At 42.8% G+C, this 25798-nt stretch overlaps 1 protein-coding gene across 1 annotated transcript; it reads left to right on the forward strand.

The window, feature by feature from the left end:
• Positions 1-1192: 1192 nt before the first annotated feature.
• On the forward strand, positions 1193-25798 carry nudt18 (nudix (nucleoside diphosphate linked moiety X)-type motif 18; the record flags this gene model as incomplete). The annotated part of the gene is made up of 7 exons (XM_084308062.1): positions 1193-1205; positions 1651-1823; positions 3480-3590; positions 4428-4530; positions 11301-11424; positions 13493-13617; positions 23801-25798. 7 exons carry the CDS (start codon positions 1193-1195, stop codon positions 24181-24183), a joined length of 1032 nt encoding a protein of 343 aa, XP_084164188.1. The 3' UTR covers positions 24184-25798.

The raw sequence follows: 25798 nt of genomic DNA on the forward strand, positions 1-25798 counted from the left end.
TGGATCACCTTCAGCACTGGACAATTAATTTGCACCTGCACACTTGTCAGCCTCTCTTTAGCAGTAGTGCTGGATCGGAAAAGCGTCACTATTCTCCGTGCCCTTGTGCGTAGATCCTCTAGGCCAGGTGTTTGCTCTAGGGATTTTTTTTACCACTAAATTTAGTGCATGTGCAATGCACACAACATGCAACTGGCAGTGGCCATCATGTTTGATGCAGCATCCGTCACAAGGCATTTAACCTTGGCTGCAATGCCCCACTCCACCATGAGAGACCTCATAGATGCACTTGAGGGAATGGCAGCACATAATGGCATGTTACTGCAAGATAAGCATCCATATTAATGGAGGTTCACATATCTGCAGTCAGGCTCACACCCTCTATGTGTCCTGCAGTTGAGCCTTGGCCTTGGTCTTCTCCTCATACTTATCGACCACCATTTTCTTCAGAACCTGTCTAGAAGGCAGAGTGTATGTGGGATCAAGCTTTCCCACAAACTCTTTGAAGCCCTCATCATCCACGATGGAAAAGGGCTGGGAGTCTTTCACCACCATGTTAACAAGAGCCTCATCCAGCTCTTGGTTCCGGTCCACTAACACAGACAAACAAATGAAAAACATTATGTAAATGAGGCAAGGCATGATGAACGATACTATTATATCATATTGCATTTGTATAGTGTGTTTAATGAAAGATAATGAGTTAATGAGTGTGTAATAATGTTTGTACTGTACAATAAATAAAACCTAACTTGATCTGAGTCCTGCTGGTTCTCCTTCTCATGCTTGGCTCTGAAGTGCCTCAGCATTGAGAACATAGTTATTATAGGCCAATTGCTGATGACACAGCAAGCACTTGACCTGTAGACAAATCAAATTGCATCCAAACTAATTATTTGCTACACAACACATATCTAATCATATCGAATACTACTCTTATTTGTACACTCTCAGAATTACACATTATTAAGGAGTACAATGCACATACCTTATTAGGACTGATCAGATCAAAGTGTTCCCACATTTGAGAACGGCTTCTCTTCTTAGCTGGCTCCATGTCATGATGATCAAAAAACTCTCAATAGCAACTCTCAATAACAACTACGCACTCTCCTACTACAAAACCGCACATCGAGTGAAATGTTTTGGCGTTTATGTAGAGTAGAATGCCGCGCAAACAAAGTCTTGCATTATGAAACAGTCAAGTATGTCAGTGAATAACACTGACCCCTGGCACACAGTATATTAGCTAGTATGAATGATAACACAGACCCCTGGCACACAGTATATTAGCTAGTATGAATGATAACACAGACCCCTGGTACACATTATTCCCACATGTTGCATTTGTCACTTGCTGACTCCGGCTAGAGTCCTATATAATCTCCATCTATTCCAGTAAAACAGACTATGCTTTTCACACTGAACTGTGTGTTATATTTTCTCTCCCCTCTGAGCTCATAATACGTTTTATAATCACACTGGAAGACTCCTATATTTCTGATTCATTTCTGGCCTTTACTACTTCAATGCAACATCTAGCGTCTAAAATATAGCCTTCTTTGTAAATAACATTATAAATAAAGTACACTCTCTGTAATCCAACTATATTTTCTATTTCTCTTATTTCATTTGTCCTCTACCTTGCAGCTGCTATGGGAGAGGTGAAGGGGGTGACGGAGGTGGAGGAGGTGGTGGGGAGGTTACTGAAAGGAGAGGGATTGGAGATCTCTGAGTTAGATGTAGTTCCTGAGCAGGCCAGACCAGTATTCCTGAGGAAGACCGTTTCCTACATCGTCTGTGCTGTTATCTTCAATGACAAGGTACTGGTGTCTCACTGTTGTCTGGTGCACATTAATCAACACTTTCAGTTTCCACATCAATGTAAATGTACCAGAGTTAGCTAATGAGCTAGTTTAATGTTAGTAGCATTAAAAAAAAGTTTTATCAGTGCATCACTACTTATTGTGATACCGATTATGATTATTATAATAATTATTGTGATACTTATAATAATTATTGTGATACTTATTATAACTATTACAATTATTGTCATACTTGTTATAATTATTGTCATAATTATTATAATTATTGCAATACTTATTATAATTATTATAATAATTATTCTGATACTTGTTATAATTATTATTATAATTATTCTGATGCTTATTATAATGATTGTGATACAATATTTTGTACAATTGTCATACTTGTTATACTTAACACATTCGGGGCCAGACCCGAGATATCCCGGGTTAACTCGCCATGCGCTGGGCGCCAAACCCGAGATATCTCGGGTTTTAATCGTTATTTCTTTTATTCGCTATTGCCATTCATAATTCATCGGGGCAGCCTGTGTTCTGAATGTGTCTGAGCTGGCAGATGGTCAATACCGCCCTCTAACGCCTTCGGCCACTATTGCACTCCATTTGAAACTATGTAGTTTGTTTTCTGGGCCGAGCTGAGCCATGCGGGCGGGGTTTAAATACTCCGGCAGGACAAGCGCTTACAACGATGCATCAACTAGGCTGCCCCCCCCCCCCCCCCCCCCCCCCCCTTCGTTCATATGCAATGCCGGATAACGTGGGACGGACCTCCGCGAGCAGTACTTGGAATGGCGATCAGATAATTGGATTATTTTTTTTGCATTACATCAGAGACAAGGTAAGGACACTATATATCCAATCTTGCGTACGGTTTATCTGATATTTTTTTCTCCCGCGATCGAAGCTGTCTGTGTGGACTGTGTGTGCTGTTTACCGTTGGTCACATCACAGCACGCAGGGGCGCCCCGCTACAAGCCCCCTTTCATGGGTGCATGAGGAGACATAATAACGATAATCTAGCGTTGATTTCAGGAAGATTTGATAATCAGGCGAAAAATGACAACGTGATAACTGGATTGCACTAAAGGGCTATTTTCGCGTCTTTTCCTGTGATGAGAATCACCCAAACTATACTCATGTTCACCACGGTATAAAACGGAAATGTACGGATGAAAAAACAATTTTTTGCATGTTGACCAGAAGAAACTCACTGACAATCGACAGCGTTATTAGATCCATAGCTATAATATTTCATATAGTTTAAGCACTCGCAAACACGGCATTCTCTCCATTGAACAAAGCGCTGGCACGCCATCTGGCGTCCAATGTGTTAATATAATAATTATTGTGATATTTATTATTATTATTACAATAATTATTGTCGTACTTGTTATAATTATTATAATAATTACTGTCATACTTGTTATAATTATTACAATAATTATTGTCATACTTGTTATAATTATTATAATCATTATTATTGTGCTCCAACAATACTTGCTCCAACAATATTGTAGGGATTTCACAAGTATTAGATGGATTATTCTGACAATGAATCAATGGAGTTAGGCAATTCAGATTCATGAGCCTGGCACCTACGGTGAGAGACTAACTGTACTCTTGTTTGGTATCTATGTCTGTGCGTGTGTCTAGGAGGAGGTGCTGATGGTGCAGGAGGCGAAGCCGGAGTGCTATAAGCAGTGGTACCTCCCTGCTGGGCGGATGGAGGAGGGGGAGAGCATTGAGGAGGCGTTGAAGAGGGAGGTGAGAATAGAGACATTGATAGAAACAGCAGGAGAAGAGAGGAGAGACTAGAGATGTTAATAGAAACAGAAGGAGGAGAGACTAGAGATGTTAATAGAAACAGCAGGAGAACAGAGGAGAGACTAGAGATGTTAATAGAAACAGCAGGAGAACAGAGGAGAGACTAGAGATGTTAATAGAAACAGCAAGAGAACAGAGGAGAGACTAGAGATGTTAATAGAAACAGCAGGAGAACAGAGGAGAGACTAGATATGTTAATAGAAACAGCAAGAGAACAGAGGAGAGACTAGAGATGTTAATAGAAACAGCAGGAGAACAGAGGAGAGACTAGAGATGTTAATAGAAACAGCAGGAGAACAGAGGAGAGACTAGAGATGTTAATAGAAACAGCAAGAGAACAGAGGAGAGACTAGAGATGTTAATAGAAACAGCAAGAGAACAGAGGAGAGACTAGAGATGTTAATAGAAACAGCAGGAGAACAGAGGAGAGACTAGAGATGTTAATAGAAACAGCAAGAGAACAGAGGAGAGACTAGAGATGTTAATAGAAACAGCAGGAGAACAGAGGAGAGACTAGAGATGTTAATAGAAACAGCAAGAGAACAGAGGAGAGACTAGAGATGTTAATAGAAACAGCAAGAGAACAGAGGAGAGACTAGAGATGTTAATAGAAACAGCAGGAGAACAGAGGAGAGACTAGAGATGTTAATAGAAACAGCAAGAGAACAGAGGAGAGACTAGAGATGTTAATAGAAACAGCAAGAGAACAGAGGAGAGACTAGAGATGACCAATGAGCTGTGTTTATGAATTTATTTTTTCTGCTCATGATGTGGTAGGTGAAAGAGGAGGCAGGGTTTGACTGTCAACCAATCACACTGCTGCTGGTACAGGAACAGGGGCCACAGTGGATCAGATTTGTCTTCCTGGCAAAGGTCACAGGTCAGACAACACACAATACACAATAACATGTAACACACTGTAATAACACACACACATAACAGCATGCATGTCATTTGCTGAAATGTAAGCAACTGGATACACCTGTCATCCCTGGAAACACTGGACCTCATTCACTAACATTCTCGTAAATTTCCTCGTAAAAATAACCTCGTAAGAGGAAACCTGCGATAGTCCTCCCTGGATTCCTGAACGCGTGGAGAGGTGCTCGTAAGTTTCCAAAATTATCACAGCTGCCAACTCCTACGTCACTCATTCTTAAACTGAAAGCACATTCTCGTACACCTGAATTTGCATACAGAAACGCCGCGCCAGCTCCTTATAATATTCAACAGGTATTCAAATAGCAATTTGCGACAGATCAAAATTAGATTATATTAGATTAAAATGTATTGTCATCATACAGCACAAGTACAATACAATGAAAATAAGTTTGGCGTCTACAAATGTAACAGTAAAGTGCAATAGTAACATACAATGCACTGCTGATTAAACTGGGTATAAAATATATAAATATAAAAATATACTACTGAGTAATGGTGCTCATCAGAGTTGTAGTATTGTAATATGTACAGTGATACAGGTATAAATACCCTATAGTAGTAAGTCATACTGTAGAACATGACATCTCAGCCCGACCGCCCACCAGCGCTACCCCTCAGCCCGACCGCCCACCCAGTGCCCGTGGCAACATGGTCCAGGTGATGCTGGACAGCCAGGAGAGGGTTGCCAACAGCCTGGAGATGTTCGCTAACAGCCAATAGAGGACCGCGGTGGTGATGGAATCGCTTGCGGCTACGCTGGCCGCTTCATTACTTAAGTTAAGGCAACCATCTTAAGCGCCATCTGGCAGCGCCAGAGTGGAGCGGCAGAGCGCAGCGGCAGGCGGCAGCGGCAGAGCGGCAGCGGCAGAGCGGCAGCGGCGTGCAGGTTGCCGCACGCAATCCCCCCTGTTTTAACATCGACGGTTAGCTAAACTCGTTCGCCAGCTTGCTGTGGAGCCTGCGGTCTAGTTGGTGACAAGTTCGAATCACTTCATTTTTTTTTTTTTACGTTTAATTAATTTATCGCCTCTAGATATAAACGTCTTTCTTTCGCCGGTTAAGTTTAGGCATTCTTTCGGAGTTGGTTAAGGTTAGGGTTAAGTTTAGGCATTCTTTCGGAGTTGGTTAAGGTTAGAGTTTGTCTTAGAGCATGGCAATATTTCTTTCGCCGGTTAAGTTTAGGCATTCTTTCGGAGTTGGTTAAGGTTAGGGTTAAGTTTAGGCATTCTTTCGGAGTTGGTTAAGGTTAGAGTTTGTTGCAGAGCATGGCAATAGAATGCAGCCTATTTCCGCTCTGCCGCTCTCTCGCTCTGCCGCGGTCACATGGGCGTCGTGGCCAATCAGAGAAACGCTGAACGCAAGTTGGTTGCCTGAAGTGTTGACGCACCCTGGCCCAAATAAAACGCACAATTCCCTGACACCCTTGTTTGAGTATTACTGAAGTGATGTGTTTAGTTCTTGAGATAAATTGTAAACTGTATGTAATAATAGTTGTTACAAAGGGTCAGATTAAACCGAATATATGTATTTATTGATTGATGTGTATTGCATAGTGTTTGTATGTCGTTTGATATCCCTTGTGTATTCTTTGTACATATACACGGAATATCCCTTTAACCTAGTAGCCTACAGACCATAATATTTCGTTCTCTTATTGGATAGCGTTCCACCAGCGCCAGTGTCTTACCCCCAGAGTCGAGTTCAAAGCTACCGTCAAGGCTTGTCTCAACATGCCCGGTTCTGCCCAGGACTACGAGACAGGAATAAGGCTGGCACTAGTTTATTCGCCCAACATATAAATATGGCGCAGGTGAATACAGAAGTAGTTCAGTCCACAGTCCGTTCAGTTCGAGTTCGAGTTACCCAAGTGAAGCCTCACCCACTATGCAACGTGCAGTGAAGTAGGGCCCGTATTGCCCCAAAATAGAGTCTTGTTTATCCTAATACGTTTGTTCAACGTATCGTTCGCTCCTTACTAGTAAAAGCCTTCATCACGAGTCAACGACCAAGTGAAGTGAGCAACAGTGTGTCTAAATAGAGCACTTATAGCCGCGTGCGAATAGGATAGTAAGAGTATCGGAGCTTGGTTGAATGACGTCAAGTTCAACTTGGTTGGTGTGAAGTACCGCGCACCGGAGGATCTGCACCGGTGAATGCGGAGCCCCTTTCCGGCTGGAGTATTATTATTATTGCTTTGGACCAAGCTGTTGGAGCGGATAAGAATCGTCTACACCCACTGCTGTGGGACCTGCCCGTGAGGACCATCATTCGAGCCCGTCTCTATTGGAGAGGCTGACCGGCTTCCACCTGTGCTGCGCGCACACTGGGATTACAGCTGCCTTTCGTCTGCCGAGCAGGGAGTAATATACCGCCTCCCATAGCAGGAGCCTATATTGAGTCCCCGCTGACCTAGACTTTGCATTCGAACATTTGCTCCCTCTGCTGGCTTACAACCGGTAGGAACCCCCCTACCAGTATCCCCTAGATATAATTCCTAATATTCAAGTTGTATTATTATCTCATGCGTAATATGAGAATGGACATTCATTATTGATTTGCCTACGCACATTCCTTTGCCTTACAAGTGCATTCAATTAAAGTATATTATGTATTCTTGCTGCTAATAAATACTTAAAGACAACTTTGTGTAGAACCGATTCATTGTGGGGAAGTGTTCTCATCATATACTCGTGTACGGTATGGCCAGTATAATGTACATAAGACGGTAGTGGTTTAATGATACCATACTTGATTAATACAGTCAGGGAATTGTACCCCTCAGTTACAATAGTGATAAAATCAAGTAAGTCAAATTCATGTTTAAAGGCTTTATTCATTCTACATCCGTGCAATTAATCACTGTCGGACTTGGACCGGGCAAGATGAGCAGTAGAATGTTTCTCTGCTGGCTCTTACAATGTATACAATAATAAAACATTTAAAATAAAACCAACAATAAATAATTACAATCGAGAACATGGCAAATATATAGCCTATGAAAGGAATGGGGTGTGCTGAGAGCAGAATTTAGTTCCTATTTATTTTTTGACCGTCATTTGCCGTGTTTGTGTAGTGCTTTTATTTATTTTAGGACATAATGATGCCTTGTTGAGTCATGACTATAAATGTAAAACGGAATTTTTAATGATACAAATATTGTCGTTTTAATTATAATTATTTAAATCCGAGGATGTCTGTAGAATCTAAGTGAACGCAATCATCATGATTCCTCCCAAATAAAGCCATTAACTCATTGACCGCCACGCTCTTTTCCCATCTTTACTCAATGGCGCCAGCGTTATTGATCATTTTAGCGATGTTCTGTATTATAGCTATGGAGACAATAATATGGCTCATTTGACAGGCATTGTTCATAGTCCATCACTGACTAACCAGTTAATTTCTACATACTGTAGTTTGTGCACTATTACACACTAAACATTGCCCCTTTCCAAAAGAATCTAGTATTTTTTCATAGATCGCGAGATATGACGCATTATATGCAATAAGCCCAAATCGTTCGGGTTGCTCGCCTGAAACCCCAAATACTTCCAAATCAAAGGTATATACAAAATCATCAAGGGGGGGGGGGGGGTCGTTTTAACTCAAAACTGTGATCGTTACCAAAAGCATGTTTTTAGGTCCGGTAAAATACGACACTGATCAGTACAAAAACATGTTTCAGGTTCGGTAAAATAGACATAGAATAGACCTTACTTTAGCCAGAAGGTACTCTAAAAAGAATAATCCCCAGTGATCCCATCGCCATCACGATTACTCATGTATATGTGTATGCTCGTGTATACGGGAAATAGGTTTGAGGCGATAAAATCTTTGAGCGATCGCTCTGTCGCTCTGTCCTCTGAGGGGGAGGAGTTCTTGCAGACAAAAAAAAAGTGTCCTCCCACTAAACTATCCCAGTTCAAAAGGTAGGCGATACTGCCACCTGGCAGGATTCTATCATCATTGCAATATTTTAGCATTTTTACAGCTTTTTATTGGTCATACAAGACCGACAGAGGAGAGGGAGAACGGGAGAAGATGTGGGGAGGACATGCGGCAAATCAGCCCGGGAGCGGGAGGCGAACCCGGCACGGCTGTGCGGGTCTGCGAGGCAGTATGCGGTGCGCCACTGGGGCGCCCCGTCATTGCAATTTTAACGTAGGCAGTGGTGCAAGGGAGATACAGGGAGGTCTGCACGAGTGGTCAGAATGGGGATCAGATGAAAAATATCAAAGGATCAAAACCCGAATATACTCGGGTTTGGCGCTCAACCGCTGGGGGCGAAACCTGACTATACTCGGGTTTGGTGCAGAAAGCGTTAAGAACACACCGTCTGTCCAACTTACGACTGCCTTTCCACCCTTAGCTACAAGTGAATCCCAGAGAAGGAACCGTTCGTGCATGCCAAAATCGTCCCGAAAAGGTCGTAAGTGGAGTTACGATGAAATGTGCTCATAACTTTCTGCGTAAGTCTGTTGATGAATGAGGACTACTGTTCCCTAGCTTGGCAGTAAAGTAACACACAGCAAGCAACTCCATCCACAAGTCACCAGAAGTCCCTTGATTTTCAATACACCCAATCAGATTACTGCGCTACTGTGTATCCCTAGCGATGTTCCACAACAGTTCCTTGAGTAAATGTTCCACTTGCCATGACCACAGTGTCTCTAGAACCTTTGTTTGACAGACTAGAGAAATAAGCTTCATTGGTCCAAACCTTGTAGCTCCATGAGACCAATCAGAGCCTCTCGCACTGCCCACAACATAACAGAATAGGGCCACCCATCAATCAAGCTGTGTTCACATGGTTAATTAAGCATTACATCACGCGCAGGAGTGGGTTGTGACAATTAGACCATGCCTAGGGGTGGTCGTTAGGCCCGAGGCGCAACCGAGGGTCGTTAGACCCCCCTAGGCATGGTCTAATTGTCACAACCCACGACTACAAGTGGTGTAATGCTTTTATACAACTGGCACATTCATCCAACCTTATTGCTATACAATAAACACACATTAATTGAAGATTTATTGAAAAAACCATCCGCCAGAAAAAGTAGTTCCCACAAAAAAATTAGAGAAGTTGCCTCCATGTGGAAGCAGCTCGGACGTGCATCCAACTGTTCTCAGTAGGACATCCAACAAACTAACACATCCAACTGTCTTTCAACTAGGCATCCAACAAACTAAGACATCCAACTGTCTTTCACCTAGGCATCCAACAAACTAAGACATCCAACTGTCTTTCACCTAGACATCCAACAAACTAACACATCCAACTTTTCTTTAGTTTTTAACCTACTTTCTATAGAACTTCATTCTTAGATGCTTCTATAGAAAGCAGGTCGAACAAATTAAAAAAAGTTTTCTTTGCCCTATAGGAAAATAAAAGTTGTCTTTGTCCTATAAGGGCTTGTGTCCATAGCGGAATTTTTTTTCAAGGCGGACCTTGAAAAAAGAAAAAAAAAAGCTCTGAGCATTTTCCTGGGTCTCGCGACTGCCGCGGCTCCGCCCCTTCCTCGATGTTGATTACCTTGATGAGCGCGCTCCTTTCCAAAAGTTGAACTAGTTTCAACTTTATGCGCTGAGAGCGCTCCGCCCAAAAACGCTGCCGCCGAGAGCTCATAAACGCGAGGCGCGGGGCTGGGAAAAGGAGCGCACCTGTCGCGTCTCCAGCATAGAAATGAATGACAGGAAGGAGCTGACAACTCATAAAACGTCCGCTATGGACACAAGCCCTAAGAGTTTATTATTTTTTTAAACCTACTTTCTATAGAAGCAGCTGGGAGGTGTGCTGTTTTAAGTGACCGTGGATTATTGAATTGATTGATTGATTGCTAATTTTATTACTGTCCACCTTGTTTCCAACTGGTTAAGTTTAGGCCCTATTTTTCGAAGTTGGTTAAGGTTAGAGTTTGGAATCAGGGCTGGTGGTCTATCACCCTGCTCTAAAGACAAACTCTAACCTTAACCAACTTCGTAAGAGTGCCTAAACTTAACCAGTTGGAAACAAGGCGTATAGTAATAAAATTAGCAATCAATCAATCAATCAATTCAATAGTCCACGCTCACTTAAAACAGCGCACCTCCCAGCTGCTTCTATAGAAAGTAGGTAAAACATTTATAATTTTTTTTATTTGCAATTAATCAATCAATCAATCAATTCGCGCAATTTTTATTTTGTTCCACAATGACTCATGACCCATCAATTACATGATTCAACATTGTTTAAGCAACTAAGACATTCGCTGTGACAGAATCGTTTTTCATTTAGTCTTTATGATCCTATCACCATTATCCTTTCGTAACGTTTACTGTCCGCCATCTTGCTTGCATTTCTAAAACCACGAACGCGCATTGATAGTGATGTGGTTGTGGGCGGGTCCTGGGACCAAGAGCGTGGGTTAAATAAAATGCCCACGTATAAGTTGACTGTTTCAGCCAATCACAATCAAGAAATTTGCATGCCGTTGTATAAAGATATTTTAACGCTCTGTTTTGAAACATTGCAGCACATTCTCTTTTCTCATTACCATGGTTGCACTGGACCACGTTCGATAAACAAAGTGTTGCCGACATCATCTAGCTAGCCAGTCAGAACATTACAATGTCATTTGAACAGCCAAGCTGTGAAGCAACTACCAAGCATCTCCAAAGGTAAGTCATTTCATCAAATGGCTCATAAGAGGTATTGTTGTGTGTCTGTAGGGGGCAGTCTGAAGGGCGTGGCTGAGGCTGACCAGGAGTCTCTTCAGGCACGGTGGTGGGACAGAGTCTCCCCCCTAACCCTCAGAGGCAGGGACATCCTCCGACTCATAGAGTCTGGCCTCAAGTAGGTAACCTAACCCTACTCTACCTAACCCTACCCTACCCTACAGTACCTAGTCCTACCCTACAGTACCTAGTCCTACCGTACAGTACCTAGTCCTACCCTACCTAGTCCTACCCTACCTAGTCCTACCCTACCCTACAGTACCTAGTCCTACCCTACAGTACCTAGTCCTACCCTACAGTACCTAGTCCTGCCCTACAGTACCTAGTCCTGCCCTACAGTACATAGTCCTACCCTACAGTACCTAGTCCTATCCTACTCTACAGTACCTAGTCCTACCCTACAGTACCTAGTCCTACCCTACAGTACCTAGTCCTACCCTACAGTACCTAGTCCTACCCTACCCTACAGTTCACATGTTTAGTGATTACAGAGGAGCCACTACTTTTTTTTTTTTAATCCACTTTTTCTCCCATTTTTCTATATTTTCTCCCATCCCAATTTCGTATCATCCAATTCAACCCTCCCCTGTCACGAACGCTGTTTCTTGCCTCCCACAAGCCGGCTGCAATGTGGACTAAGTCATACATAGCACAAGTCCCCTCCGGTACTTGAGGTAACAGCAGTCGCATCTTTTCACCTGCGCAGCTCGATCTCTCAGTGGCGAGGAGTAACGCGTGGGAGGCTCACGCTGCCCCCGACACTTCCTGATTCTACTGCGCAGGCGCACCAACCGACCTGTAGGAGTCGCTGTCCACAACGCCCGATCCCCATCCATCAGTTTCCCACCCCCTAACACGGCCAATGTGTATTAGTATGAACGACCAGCTAAACTGAAAGCAATGTGGAGCGCTGGGCTCGAACAGGCGAGCCCAGCGTCTCCCCGCATTCGTGGCGAGCGCCTGGCCCACTACGCCACGTAGCCGCCTACAGAGGAGCCACTACTACTACTATTACTACTACTACTGCTGCTGCTACTACTACTACTACTACTACTACTACTACTACTACTGCTACTATTATTACTACTGCTACTATTACTACTATTACTACTACTGCTGCTGCTACTACTACTACTACTACTGCTACTATTATTACTACTGCTACTATTACTACTATTACTACTACTGCTGCTGCTACTATTACTACTACTACTACTACTGCTACTATTATTACTACTGCTACTATTACTACTATTACTACTACTGCTGCTACTACTACTACTGCTGCTACTACTACTACTACTACTACTACTACTACTGATACTGCTACTATTACTACTACTGCTACTATTATTACTACTACTGCTACTATTACTACTACTGCTACTACTATTACTACTGCTACTATTACTACTATTACTACTACTGCTACTATTACTACTATTACTACTACTGCTACTATTACTACTACTGCTACTATTACTACTACTACTGCTACTATTACTATTACTACTACTACTACTACTACTACTACCACCACCGCTGCTACTACTGATACTACTACTACTACTACTACTACCACTGCTGCTACTGCTACTACTACTACTACTACTACTACTATTATAACTACTACTACTACTACTACCACCGCTGCTACTACTACTACTACTACTACTACTACTACTACTACTACTACTACTACTACTACTACTACTACTACTACTACTACTACTACTATTAGAACTACTACTACTACTGGACTAAAATGGTAAAAGGACTGCATTTATACAGCGCTTTTATCCAAAGCACTTTACAATTTATGCCATTCACTCACACATTCACACACCGATGGCGGAGGCTACCATGCAAGGTGCCAACCTGCTCATCGGGAGCAGTTAGGGGTGTGCTCAAGGACACTTTGACACGCTGCCGCCTGCCGGGAGGGGTAGGAGGAGTGGGAATCGAACTGGGAACCTTCTGATTACCAGACGACCGCTCTACCTCCTGAGCCTCCACTGTTGCCCCCCCCAGATTACTACTACTACTATTAGAACTACTACTACTACTACTACTACTACTACTACTACTACTACTAGAACTACTACTACTACTGCCACCACTGCCATAACTCCAACTATTAGTACTACTTTTGTTTTTGCTACTAATAAATACTTGTCTGTGTACAGGTATCGTCAGAGCCCCTGGCATGCAGCGACTCTGCCCATAGACATGTCCTGTCAACATGTGGTCCAGAGATTGATACTAACATTCAGCAACGCTGAGGACCAACTATGGATACTCCTCGTTAAGGGTAATGACCTACTGGTTGATTGACGGATGCATTGGTGGCTGGTTTAGTTGAGTGATCCACAAACTGGTCTTGGAGCATGTTCATATTTTTCAAACTCTATAATATTCTATATTATATAGGTTAATATTCAAATAACATATAACTCAATAATATACAGTATGGCTACTGTGAATGGAACTTACTAACACAGATAAGTCTAGAACTGTATTTTCCTCAAGGGAAAATTGCATTGTATCTACAGTACCATGTAGCAATGAATCTGAGAGAGATATACAAAAATGTAAATAAGAACACAATAAAGATCAAATAAACAATAAAAGATTAAACACAAGGTAAGCCAAATTGAAAATAAACGTGTATTCCAAATAATATACCGAAATATCTACAGGTGACAAGATAAGATATTCCTTTATTGATCCCCTTGGGGAAATTCAGGGGACAAAAGATATCTTGTGGTACCACAGATACGAGCAAATACACTAACTTGTATGAAGGGATGTGTGGTATACAATATAATACACTAAATAGTATAAAGGAATGTGTGTGGTATACAATATAATACACTAGATAGTATGAAGGGATGTGTGTGATATATAATACACTAAATAGTATGAAGGGGTGTGTGGTATACAATATAATACACTAAATAGTATGAAGGAGTGTGTGGTACAATATAATACATTAAATAGTATGAAGTAAATAGTATGAAGGGGTGTGGTATACAATATAATACACTAAATAGTATGAAAGGGTGTGTGGTACAATATAATACACTAAATAGTATGAAAGGGTGTGTGGTACAATATAATACACTAAATAGTATAAAGGGATGTTTGGTATACAATATAATACACTAAATAGTATAAAGGGATGTTTGGTATACAATATAATACACTAGTATAAAGGGATGTTTGGTATACAATATAATACACTAGTATGAAGGGATGTGTGTGGTACAATATAATACACTAAATCGTATAAAGGGATGTTTGATATACAATATAATACACTAAATAGTATGAAGGGATGTGTGTGGTATAAAATATGCAAGGGATCATTTATGACCAGCCGGTCATTGTTGAGATTTCAAAACCTGACAGGGTGACTTATCACCCTGAAGGGTTTTTAAATCTCAACAATGACTGGCTGGCCATAAATTATCCCGCTTATTACACGGCTACTTAATAAATAAATGAATAAATAGACAGTTGACACAAAGGCTATAACAAGGATGGTTTTATTTAGTTAGAATATGTTTACATTACGTCTGCAGATGCTCCGCTCAAGAAAATAGTGCCTCCGGGGCCTTCTGTCGTAGGCTGACTGCGAGCATAGCATGCCTAGTACACATATTAGTGGCTAATAATTAGCCTATTTAGTGTTAGTATTCACGTTAAACTGAACATTTCCATTGAAGGTACAGTGAGACAAAGTGAATGGGACTTATTTGGGAATATTGCAGTTGACGCTTCCGTCATTCATCTCTATGTGTGGTTCTTGCCATGGCTTTGCAGTGGACACACCTAGGAAACACAATGACTAAAATCAGACAACTGTAATATTAGGAGGATACACTCATTTCTACTCACTGTACTTAGGCTGTACTTTAGATTGTATATTGTATATTCCTCTTTTACTTACTTTTTTACTTACTTTTTTACTGTATGAAGCACACTCTCAGGGGCTCATACAGAACCAAGCATTTCACCGTAAAGTACATATATACACGTATTTTATTGTGACAACTAATAAACAAACTTGAAACTTGAAACTACTACTTATCACGTCATTTAGTTACTAGATGACAGATGACTATGAGAGACACTCACCGGATGTTCTGCTGTTGCCTGGATTGGAGGACAGGAAATTGCTCCACTTTTCCCTGGCTGTCTTTGTTGTTCCAGCACGGCGCGGGACCCGACCCCCCCCTCCCCCCTTCCCACCCACAACAACAAAGCCCCCCAGCCCCACACAGAGGAACAGATCACAAACGAACAATACTTCGAACCTGCCAACATCAATGAAATAACCAACGCCAATGGACTGAACATTTTTCACATTAACATTAACAGCTTAAAAAACAAATTGGATGAAATCAAACAATTATTCATAAATGGTAAGGCAAACATACTGTGCTTCTCAGAAACTAAGCTTGACGATTCTGTAAAAGATCCAGAGATAGAGATTGAGAACTACTCAATAATCAGGAATGATAGGAACAAACATGGAGGTGGTGTCTGTGTGTACATACACAAGGACACCAAATTCATCAACAGAAATGACCTGAATCATAAATCAATTGAAACTGTATGGGTGGAAATCCTATTCGAAAGGGCGAAATCCCTACTGGTTGGCACAGTCTACAGGCCGCCAGATCATAGTGGCTTTTATGATACACTGGATGGGTGTTTAGCTGGAGTTGAGGATGTAGACAAAATTCTTATTGGAGACTGGAACACGGATATGCAACGAAAAGATGCACCCGTCTTCAAGTCATTCAGTAGGTTTTGTGATCTGCACGGCCTCAGCCAGCTAATCACCCAACCCACACGTGTATGTGAATCAACTCAGACTACCATTGACCTCATTCTGACCTCCGACAAGTCCAAGATCTCCAATAAAGGGGTTATAGCATGCGGGTTAAGTGATCATTATATGATATTCTGTACCCGCAAAAAACTAAAACAAAAGGCTGGCTGCCACAAAACAGTCACATCTAGAGACCTCAAAACCTACTCTAGCGAGGCCTTCAACCTTGAACTGGAGAGTCTGGACTGGTCAGATGAACTCAATGGTACACTGGTTGAAGAAACATGGCTTGGTTTCAAAACCAAATTCTCAACAATACTAAACAACATGGCCCCCCTAAGAACCACCAGGGTAAAAAATCGCGCTGAGCCGTGGATGCACTCCGAAATACTGGCCGCTATGAAAACCAGAGACAAAAAATGCTCTGAGTTTCGTAAAAGTCAGTCAAAGCTTACTAAAAGCACGAGCAGTGAACTCCAAGCCCACGTGACTGAACTCAAACTAGAAAGAAACAGACTAAGAAACGACGTAAACTCCATGATCAAAACTGCAAAAAAGAATTTCATCAATGACAAAACTGAGGAAAACAAAAACAAACCACGTGAACTTTGGAAATTACTCAATAATCAACTAGGATGCAGTAAAAAACTTAAAACCAGATTCTCAAACATAAACATAAAAACGGACAACACGCTCATCACAGACAAGCTGGATGTAGCCAATTACTTAAACATTTTCTTCACAAACATAGCCACAACACTGGTAAACAAACTACCCTCCCACTCAGGGCTTTATGGGGTAGAACACATAGTAGCTTACTACAAAAACCTAGGGGTCCGCAAGGACGACTTCAAGCTGGAAATGGTAACAACAGATGAGGTACTCAATAAACTGAGCGCCCTCCAACCTAACAAGGCCACTGGCCACGACAACATCCCTTCCAAATTCCTCAGAGACTCAGCAGCCACCATCACCCCAATCATCACACACATAATAAACCTCTCCATAAAACAGGGACACGTCCCCAAGGACTTCAAAATTGCGAGGGTGACCCCTCTGCACAAAAAGGGCAGCAAATTAGACCCAGGCAACTACCGCCCTGTTTCTATTCTCACCTCCATCTCGAAAGTCATGGAAAAAATAGTCTACGAACAGGTCGAAAAGTACCTAGCGGAAAAAAATCTAATCTACGAATTCCAATCTGGCTTCAGAACATCCCACTCCACTGACACATGCCTTCTCTATTTGAATGACCACATCAAACAAGAGGTGGACGCAGGCAAATACTGCGGCATGGTCATGCTGGACCTACAAAAGGCCTTTGACACGGTCAATCACTCCATTCTGATTGACAAGCTAAAAGCAATTGGTTTTGATAGTCTATCAGTGAGCTGGATGCAATCCTACCTTGAGGGGAGGGAACAGATGGTGGAGGTAAACGGTACCCTATCCCCCCCCCTCACAGTGAGCTGTGGTGTTCCACAAGGAAGCATACTAGGACCGCTACTGTTCCTAATTTATGCAAATGACATGTCGTCAGCTTGTGACTGCAACTTGTTCCTGTTTGCGGACGACTCAGCCCTGCTGGTCTCTGACAAGAACAAGTTACAGGTTGAAAAAACCCTCAGCTCGGAACTAGGCAGAATCTGCATATGGCTCGCTGATAACAAACTATCATTACACATGGGCAAAACAGAGTCCATTCTCTTCGGTTCAAATAACAAACTCAGCAAGACCGACGGCTTCTCAGTTACAGTGGGTGACAATATTGTCACAAGGAAAGATGAAATTACCTACCTGGGTTCCATCCTAGAGGCTAATCTCTCCTGTGACAAAATGGCATCCAATGTAATAAAAAAAGTCAACCAACGAACTCGATTCTTGTACCGGATCTCCTCTCTGGTAAACAAGAATACCCTGAAGACTCTGGCAGGAGCACTCATTCAGGGGTACTACGACTATGCTTGCACCTCATGGTACCAAAGCACCTCAAAGGCGCTAAAAACAAAATTACAAACATCTCAAAACAAACTGGTCAGACTACTGCTTGACCTCACTCCTAGAACCCACCTCACCCCTGCCCACTTTGACAACCTAGGATGGCTTAGAGTAGACGACAGAGTACAGCAACTTGCAATGGGCCTGGTCTACAAGATACACTACACGACCAAGGTACCCATGTACATGTCAAAATACTTCCCAAAGGTCAGTGAATACCACGATCACAACACCAGAGGGAGCTCCACAAATCATGTTAAACCCAGATTCGGCTCAAATAAGGGACTGAACACGTTTCGCAATTATGCCACATCAATGTGGAACGCCCTACCCAAAGCTGTAAAGGAATGTGGATCACTACCCACTTTCAAAACCTCTCTCAAGGGACACCTACGGGAGACTGCAATTCAACACTGGCCCCTGTAAATATCCTAACCCAACCCCCTCCAATGTACAGTCATTTACCTAGTATGGTTTTGTCAATAGTCCAATGTACAATTTTGTTTGTTTGTACAGTGTCTCCCCCCCCCCCCCTCAATGTACAGTTTTGCTTGTATATACAGTGTGCCCCCCCCCCCCCCCCAACCACCTCCAATGTAGATTACCCAGTATGGCTGTCAATATCCCAGTGTACCCAACCCCCCCCACCCAACCTCCTCCAATGTACAGTTTCTACGTCAAATGTATATACTCCCTTTTCCTGACTCCTTCTGTATCACAAACAGTACTGTATTTGCAAATCTGGTATGTCATAAATGTATAGATGTAGCAGTACTGACTATCTGTATGTCATGTATGTCATATATGTCCCGATGAATTGAAAATGGGGACCCTGATGTAAACAAGACGAAAGTCTTTCTCTGGTCTGCATCCCCTTAACAATTGTGTGTATTGAGCTGTACTGTATTGTACCCATTCTGCAATCTGTTAATAAAGTTTTCAATCAATCAATCAAAGTCTGTAGTGGTTGGAGCCCAGTAACTCCGCTGACTCCCCTCGCATTTGCATCACGAATCAAAAGTAAAATGTTGTCCAAATATGTTAAAATGAACCTTAACCCTTTCACTGCTGCACCACCAAACGGTTAACCCTTTCACTGCGACAATACACAGAAGGTTAACCCCTTCACTGCCACACGACAGCGACCGTCGGTTGTGTGATAGTAAAGGGGTAACCTTCTGTCGTGTGGCAGTGAAAGGGTTAAATAAATCCTCCATTATTTATTCTACAAACAAGGTGATGCAGTCCTATCTTTTAAAGCGTGGCAGTGCTAGAGCGGGGGCCCGACTAATCCCCGGCAGTCAATGAGTTAAGAGGTCCCGGCCGCGTGTATACTTTCGACAACAAATGTTTATTTCCGCATTCCAGTTTTGCGCTCTGATTGGCCAGGTCATGTGACATGTGCGCCAATCGTGGGACCACAAGTTTCTACACTGGTTGGGCGGCTAGGTGGTGTAGTGGGCAAGGCACTCGCCACCAATGTGGAGACGCTGGGTTCGCGTGTTCGAATCCAGCTCTCCACATTGTTTTCAGTTTGGCTGGTCGTCTGTACTAATACAATTGGCAGTATTAGAGGGTGGGAAACTGATGGGTGGGGAACGGGCGTTGTGGACAGCGACTCCTACAGGTCGGTTGGTGCGCCTGCGCAGTAGAATCAGGAAGTGTCGGGGGGCAGCGTGAGCCTCCCACGCGTTACTCCTCGCCACTGAGAGATCGAGCTGCGCAGGTGAAAAGATGCGACTGCTGTTACCTCGAGTACCGGAGGGGACTTGTGCTATGTATGACTTAGTCCACATTGCAGCCGGCTTGTGGGAGGCAAGAAACAGCGTTCGTGACAGGGGAGGGTTGAATTGGATGATACGAAATTGGGATGGGAGAAAATATAGAAAATGGGAGAAAAAGTGGATAAAAAAAAGGTTTCTACACTGGTTAAGCTTAGGCGCTCGTTCGAAGTTGGTTAAGGTTAGAGTTTGTCTTAGAGCATGGAGATAGAATGCCTGCTCTGATTCCAAACTCTAACCTTAACCAACTGCGAAAGAGTCGCCTAAACTTAACTAGTGATAAACTAGGCGTTAGGTAGTTTGCAGGCTGTTAGACCCGGAAATAGGTGCCAAACTTGCCGTCCCACGATTGGCGCACATGTCACATGACCTGGCCAATCAGAGCGCAAAACTGGAACGCGGAAACAAACATTTGTTGTCGAAAGTATACACGCGGCCGGGACCTCTTAACTCATTGACTGCCGGGGATTAGTCGGGCCCCCGCTCTAGCACTGCCACGCTTTAAAAGATAGGACTGCATCACCTTGTTTGTAGAGCTATGTTACGACCCCTGTGAGTCTAAGGGTAAAGGGCTGTAACATAACAGTTGGTTGACAGAAAAGATGGACCACGTTTGTAAACAACAATGATATTTATTGTGATGCAAAGGAAGCACATGTAGCTCAAGGGTGAGCCCAGGCCAAAACAACAAACAAACACCACTATACTCCAAATAAACCAATCTAATCTATGGTAAAAGAAATTACATTACCTAAACTACCCTTACCTAACCAAAACAGGAGAAAACAATGTCCAAAGGAAATGGCAGCTCACCCCATCTGTGCTTCCTGAGAAAAGAGAGAAAAACACATTAACACTCTAATCGCCGGAAACGCCGAAACTCGTCATTGCCCGCCATGCTCATTCTGCCGAAGACGCCGTAACACGTCTTTGATATCAATATTTAAAAAAATCTGTGATCGAAATCATATTTCTCTCCCGGGGACCTGAGATATACTGCTGAGCTCCACTCAACTCTCTAACGGTTCAAGAGCGCCATCTGGTGGCCGATCAGCAGATCGCCCAACAGGAAGTCATGTGGATGACGTGGTGCTCACCCATATTTCGTCCGGGCACTCGCTATCATTAGCAGGACTCCATCTTGACACAGTGAACACCGATCGGTGCACATAACTCGATAAACAACATGATTTGGACGTATATACTATTATACAACCTGGAAATGGATCGGATATTTCGACATCCCATAATAGAAAAAAATTCTATTCCACGCTCATCCCCCAACGGCGCGAGGAAGATACGGTGAGTTTCAGTGTTATTTTCTAATGTATTCTATACTAACTGCTCTGATGATCATATGACCCACACTAGATGAATGATATAACGTTGCCCACGGAATTATAAACGACCCCCTGCCCATCCGGTCAACATCAGATCATACGTAGTAACTTCTAGAAGTACCTCCAGTTGACATTTTTTATCTGGCACCGATCGCTACCAAACTGTATTTGATCATCAATATAATGCATTTGGGGCTATAAATCAAGTTCTGGAGAAAGCTGCAGAAAACGATAAAAACATACTTATACTTTAGACCGTATTTTAGTATGAATATGTGAATGAAAAAGTATAACGTTGCTACACCCTGAATAATAGATATAGGACATTGAATGGGCCATAATAATGTCAATTTAGCAATACAATTTAAAAAGTTATAGCCCTGCAAAGAAGGGGAACTTCTCCATAGACAAATAGAGCTGGCTAGGGATGGTAAATTATGAATTTAACCATGGCGATCAAAGTGTTAATGATACATACAACAAAGGCAGAATATATACAAAAACAAACTACAACTAACAATGCTCTCTCTGTGGCCATACACACACAAAGGCAATTTCCAAAACACAAAGGTCAATTAACAAATGCAATATTATCAAAGTCAAGGTTACAAAATATCACCAGGCCTAGCCTCATGCCAGAGAGAGAGAAAGACTGAAGTGAGAAGCCATGTTTTAACAGGTGTGTGGTGAGCCATGATTGGGTGGTGTTGATTGAGTGTTGGAGTCTGGAAAACCATCCACCAATCGGTGCTGTGTTGCTATAATGGAAGGGCAGGCCTGGCAGGGACCAATGGTGCAGGGAACAATGGCTGGAGGGAGGAAACAAAAATGGAGAACACACACACATGGAGACACACTGGGGAATATATACATTGGGATGTAACAAGCTATAACTATATTCTATATTATAGCTATAGATACAATACTATGGCCCATTTGACATCACCTATCTATCGTTCAATATGTGAAAAAGAATAAATTTTTCCATCCATACGTTCCCATGTTATACCGTGGTGAATATAAGTATGGTTTTAGAGCGGTCTAGGGTAATTCCCGAAATGCTGAGTAATAGCCGTATACGTCGATTCCACTATAGACGTTGCCATTTCTTGCCTGTATATGCTATTATCCCGAAATAAAATCTATATCATAGGTATTATGTTCCATCATGAATGCATGAAAGGGGGGGGGGGGGTCGTTTCTGATTATTTGATTGTCAGTAACGGCATTCGCATTGAACACTAAACGCTTATCAGCCCGATCGGTATAAAAGCATTGCAGGATCAAGCTAAAATTGATGTCAAATCATCCTTACCTGTGATTGGGAGTATTCCAAAAATAATATTCCAATTGTTTGAGCGCCATCTGGTCGCCATATATCCAATGTCCATTTGGTCCACAGCATAATCCACCACAACATATGGATCAGGGATATTTGACGCCCTTCAATGGAACCAAGAGAACTGTTCGCCTCGCCCAACAAGGAAAAATGAAACCCGAGACATTTGGCCGTCCCACAGCCCAAGATACAAGGCTACAAAGGGTGCTCGATACCGCTGTCTAGCGTGATGCGGCCGGTATTGCACTTTGGCATTCTCAGGATGATTCCCCATGTTAACCCAGAGTCTATGTGTCTGTAATGAATAGAAATATCGAAGAAACAAAATAACGATCAAATAACGAGTATACTTGTTGCCGTTCAACGATTGGTGCCCAATAACGAGTATACTCGTCGTTGGTGGGGAATGAGTTAATGCAGAAGTGCGGATTGATATGAACCAAGTGCTCTGAGGCTTTGATCAAAGCTGGTTTTGATTAGACACAGGTCTGTTAGAGAGGGCAGCGGTCATTATCGGGGAAATAACAGACTGCTGAATTCAACGATTGACCAATCAGAATCAAGCATTCAACCAAGCCGTGTAATAAAATACACGAAATAGTATGAATGGGGTGTGTGTGGTATACAATATAATACACTAAATACTAGTATGAAGGGGTGTGTGTGGTATACAATATAATACACTAAATACTAATATGAAGGGGTGTGTGTGGTATACAATATACACTAAATACTAGTATGAAGGGGTGTGTGTGGTATACAATATAATACACTAAATAGTATGAAGGCTATACGGAATATTTGATTGATTCATGAATATATTGATTGACCAAGGCTACGTTCAGACTGCGGGCAAAAGTGATTTTCATGTGATTCAGATCTGGAGGGGTTTTCACAATGAGCAGCACAAATCACATGGAATCTTTTCTATTCTGATTTGGGCCACTTTGTGGTCCTAAATCAGATACAGGTCTGATTTGTTTCAATTACCTGACCTCCACTGCATTCAACTTACAGTATAACGGTATAAATTTGCACATGCGGGTCAGTTCAGGGGTGTGAGCAGTTAACACTGGAATCAGATATTGGCCACATACATACATACATATTTTTAAATGTATCAGAATTAAATCAGAATTGAGCACTAAAGCTTGCAGTGTGAACGTAGCCTAAATGAACATGGTCTATATCTCCAGCTCCTTCTCTCCACCTGCCTGCGGCCGCGGCGGTAAAGACGCATACGGTGACCTGGGCTGCCAACACGGTGGTCCAAGCAGCCCTGCCCTCCCTCTACTACGACTATGATGTCAACACTCTGGGCATCCTCAGCCTGCAGCACCACGGACGCCAGCCGGGACAGACAGACGGCGTGTGTTTCAACACCCTGGTGTCACTGGTACCGGACCGAGTCCAGAGGAACGAGGAGGGGGACAAAGTGGATTGGGTTGGAACGGGCCAGCCTCCGCCTGTGGAGAACCCCCAGTACCACTGGCACCAAGTCCAGAACCAAGGACTAAGAGAGATTATTCTGGAACGGACGAAGAACACCTCCATTTTACCTGTACAGAGTCTGTACTGAATAATAAGGAGGTATTTAAGGTTATGTACTGGTATATTACTGTACGGTCTGATTTAAATAGGCATTTTGAGAAGAAAGGATAATTGTTCTGTGTGAAAGGAACGAACATGGAATGGGGGGGGTCAAAGTTGATGTTGGCATTATGCAGGCTTCAGGTGAAATTGCCGGGGTGGTTTCGCCCCCAGCATCGGTGTGAAAGGGACTGCCGGCATTGTGGGCTAGGGGGTGACCGGTGACGTTTTGATGAGGTGGTTAATTCTGTGGTGGTTAACTTGTGGGTTATATTGTAACCACAACTATAACACCACCACACGCCACCAACCCGCGTGATTATTGCGTCATATAACTATCAGTTGTCCCATGAAAGGTGGGATAGAAAATGCTGACCACATCATATAATAATAGGCTACGTGTTTTATGTTTAATAAAAATAATATGCAACGTGAGAAAATGAAAAAAAAAACACCATCCTGTGGGAATATTGCTTAGCATGAATAAAACAAAGGCTGACCACATGATATAATAATAATAATAGGCTACATGTTTTATGTCTAATTAAAATAATATGCAATGTGAGATGACGCAAAAAAGGTTCACGGTACCTCAACTGGCTGCCCTGGTCTCAATTCCTCCTATCTCGGCTGCTCCATTACCAGCAAGGTCTCCCCTACAGTTTAAAAAGCCTAGAGAAAGCTTGTGTTAACTAATCATCATGAGTCTGTTTGATAATATTTTTTTGCATGCGCCTTTGGAGACCTATCCTGTACAACAAGTTGCTGATTTTGTTGTACAGAACTTAGCTTTGAATAAAAGCGTCAGCTAAATGACTAAATGTAAATTCCCTGTGACAAGGGCTAAGGACACATGGTAAATGGTAAATGGCTGCTTTTTTATATAGCGCTTTTATCCAAAGCACTTTGCAATTTGTTACTCACATTTTACCCATTCACTCACATTCACACACCGACCATGCAAGGTGCCAACCTGCTCATCGGGAGCAATTAGGGGTTAAGTGTCTTGCTCAAGGACACATCGACACGCTGCCCGGGAGGAGCGGGAATCGAACCGGGAACCTCCGGATTGCCAGACGACTGCTCTACCTCCCTGTCGCCCCAAGCCACATAGGGTGGGATCCACTAAGAATGGATTGCGCTGTGGAAATTGCACCTTTAACTGCGCATGGTTTGCATGCGGTATCTGCTCTGTCTTTGCGAGCTATCCACTAAGGACATTGCACGGATGAGATACCAGCGCTGACACGCCCATTATGTGTGGTGTTTGCTCCTAATCTGCTCCAGCGCTGTTGCCTCACGGAGCAGGTGACTGCAATTACCCCCGATAATGGTAACGAGCACAGAGCGACAGTCCGGCCGACCAACGACCCAAATCCCAGGGTCGCTCGCTACAGTATAAATACTGCCCATGCAACAGTATGCATGTCCTCTTTCTTAGGACAATGACAGACGAGAAATCGAAGCGTAAAATACGCTTCTCTGATCGCGAGTTGGAGGTCCTGACGGAAGAGGTCCAAACACATCTTGCCCAACTGAATGGCAAGAACACGACACCTGCAGCCAGGAAACACATTTGGCATCTCATATCCCAGTCTGTGAGC

This window comes from Notolepis coatsorum (assembly GCF_963971535.1).
Source record: "Notolepis coatsorum genome assembly, chromosome: 1".
NCBI classification, from domain to species: Eukaryota; Metazoa; Chordata; class Actinopteri; order Aulopiformes; family Paralepididae; genus Notolepis; species Notolepis coatsorum.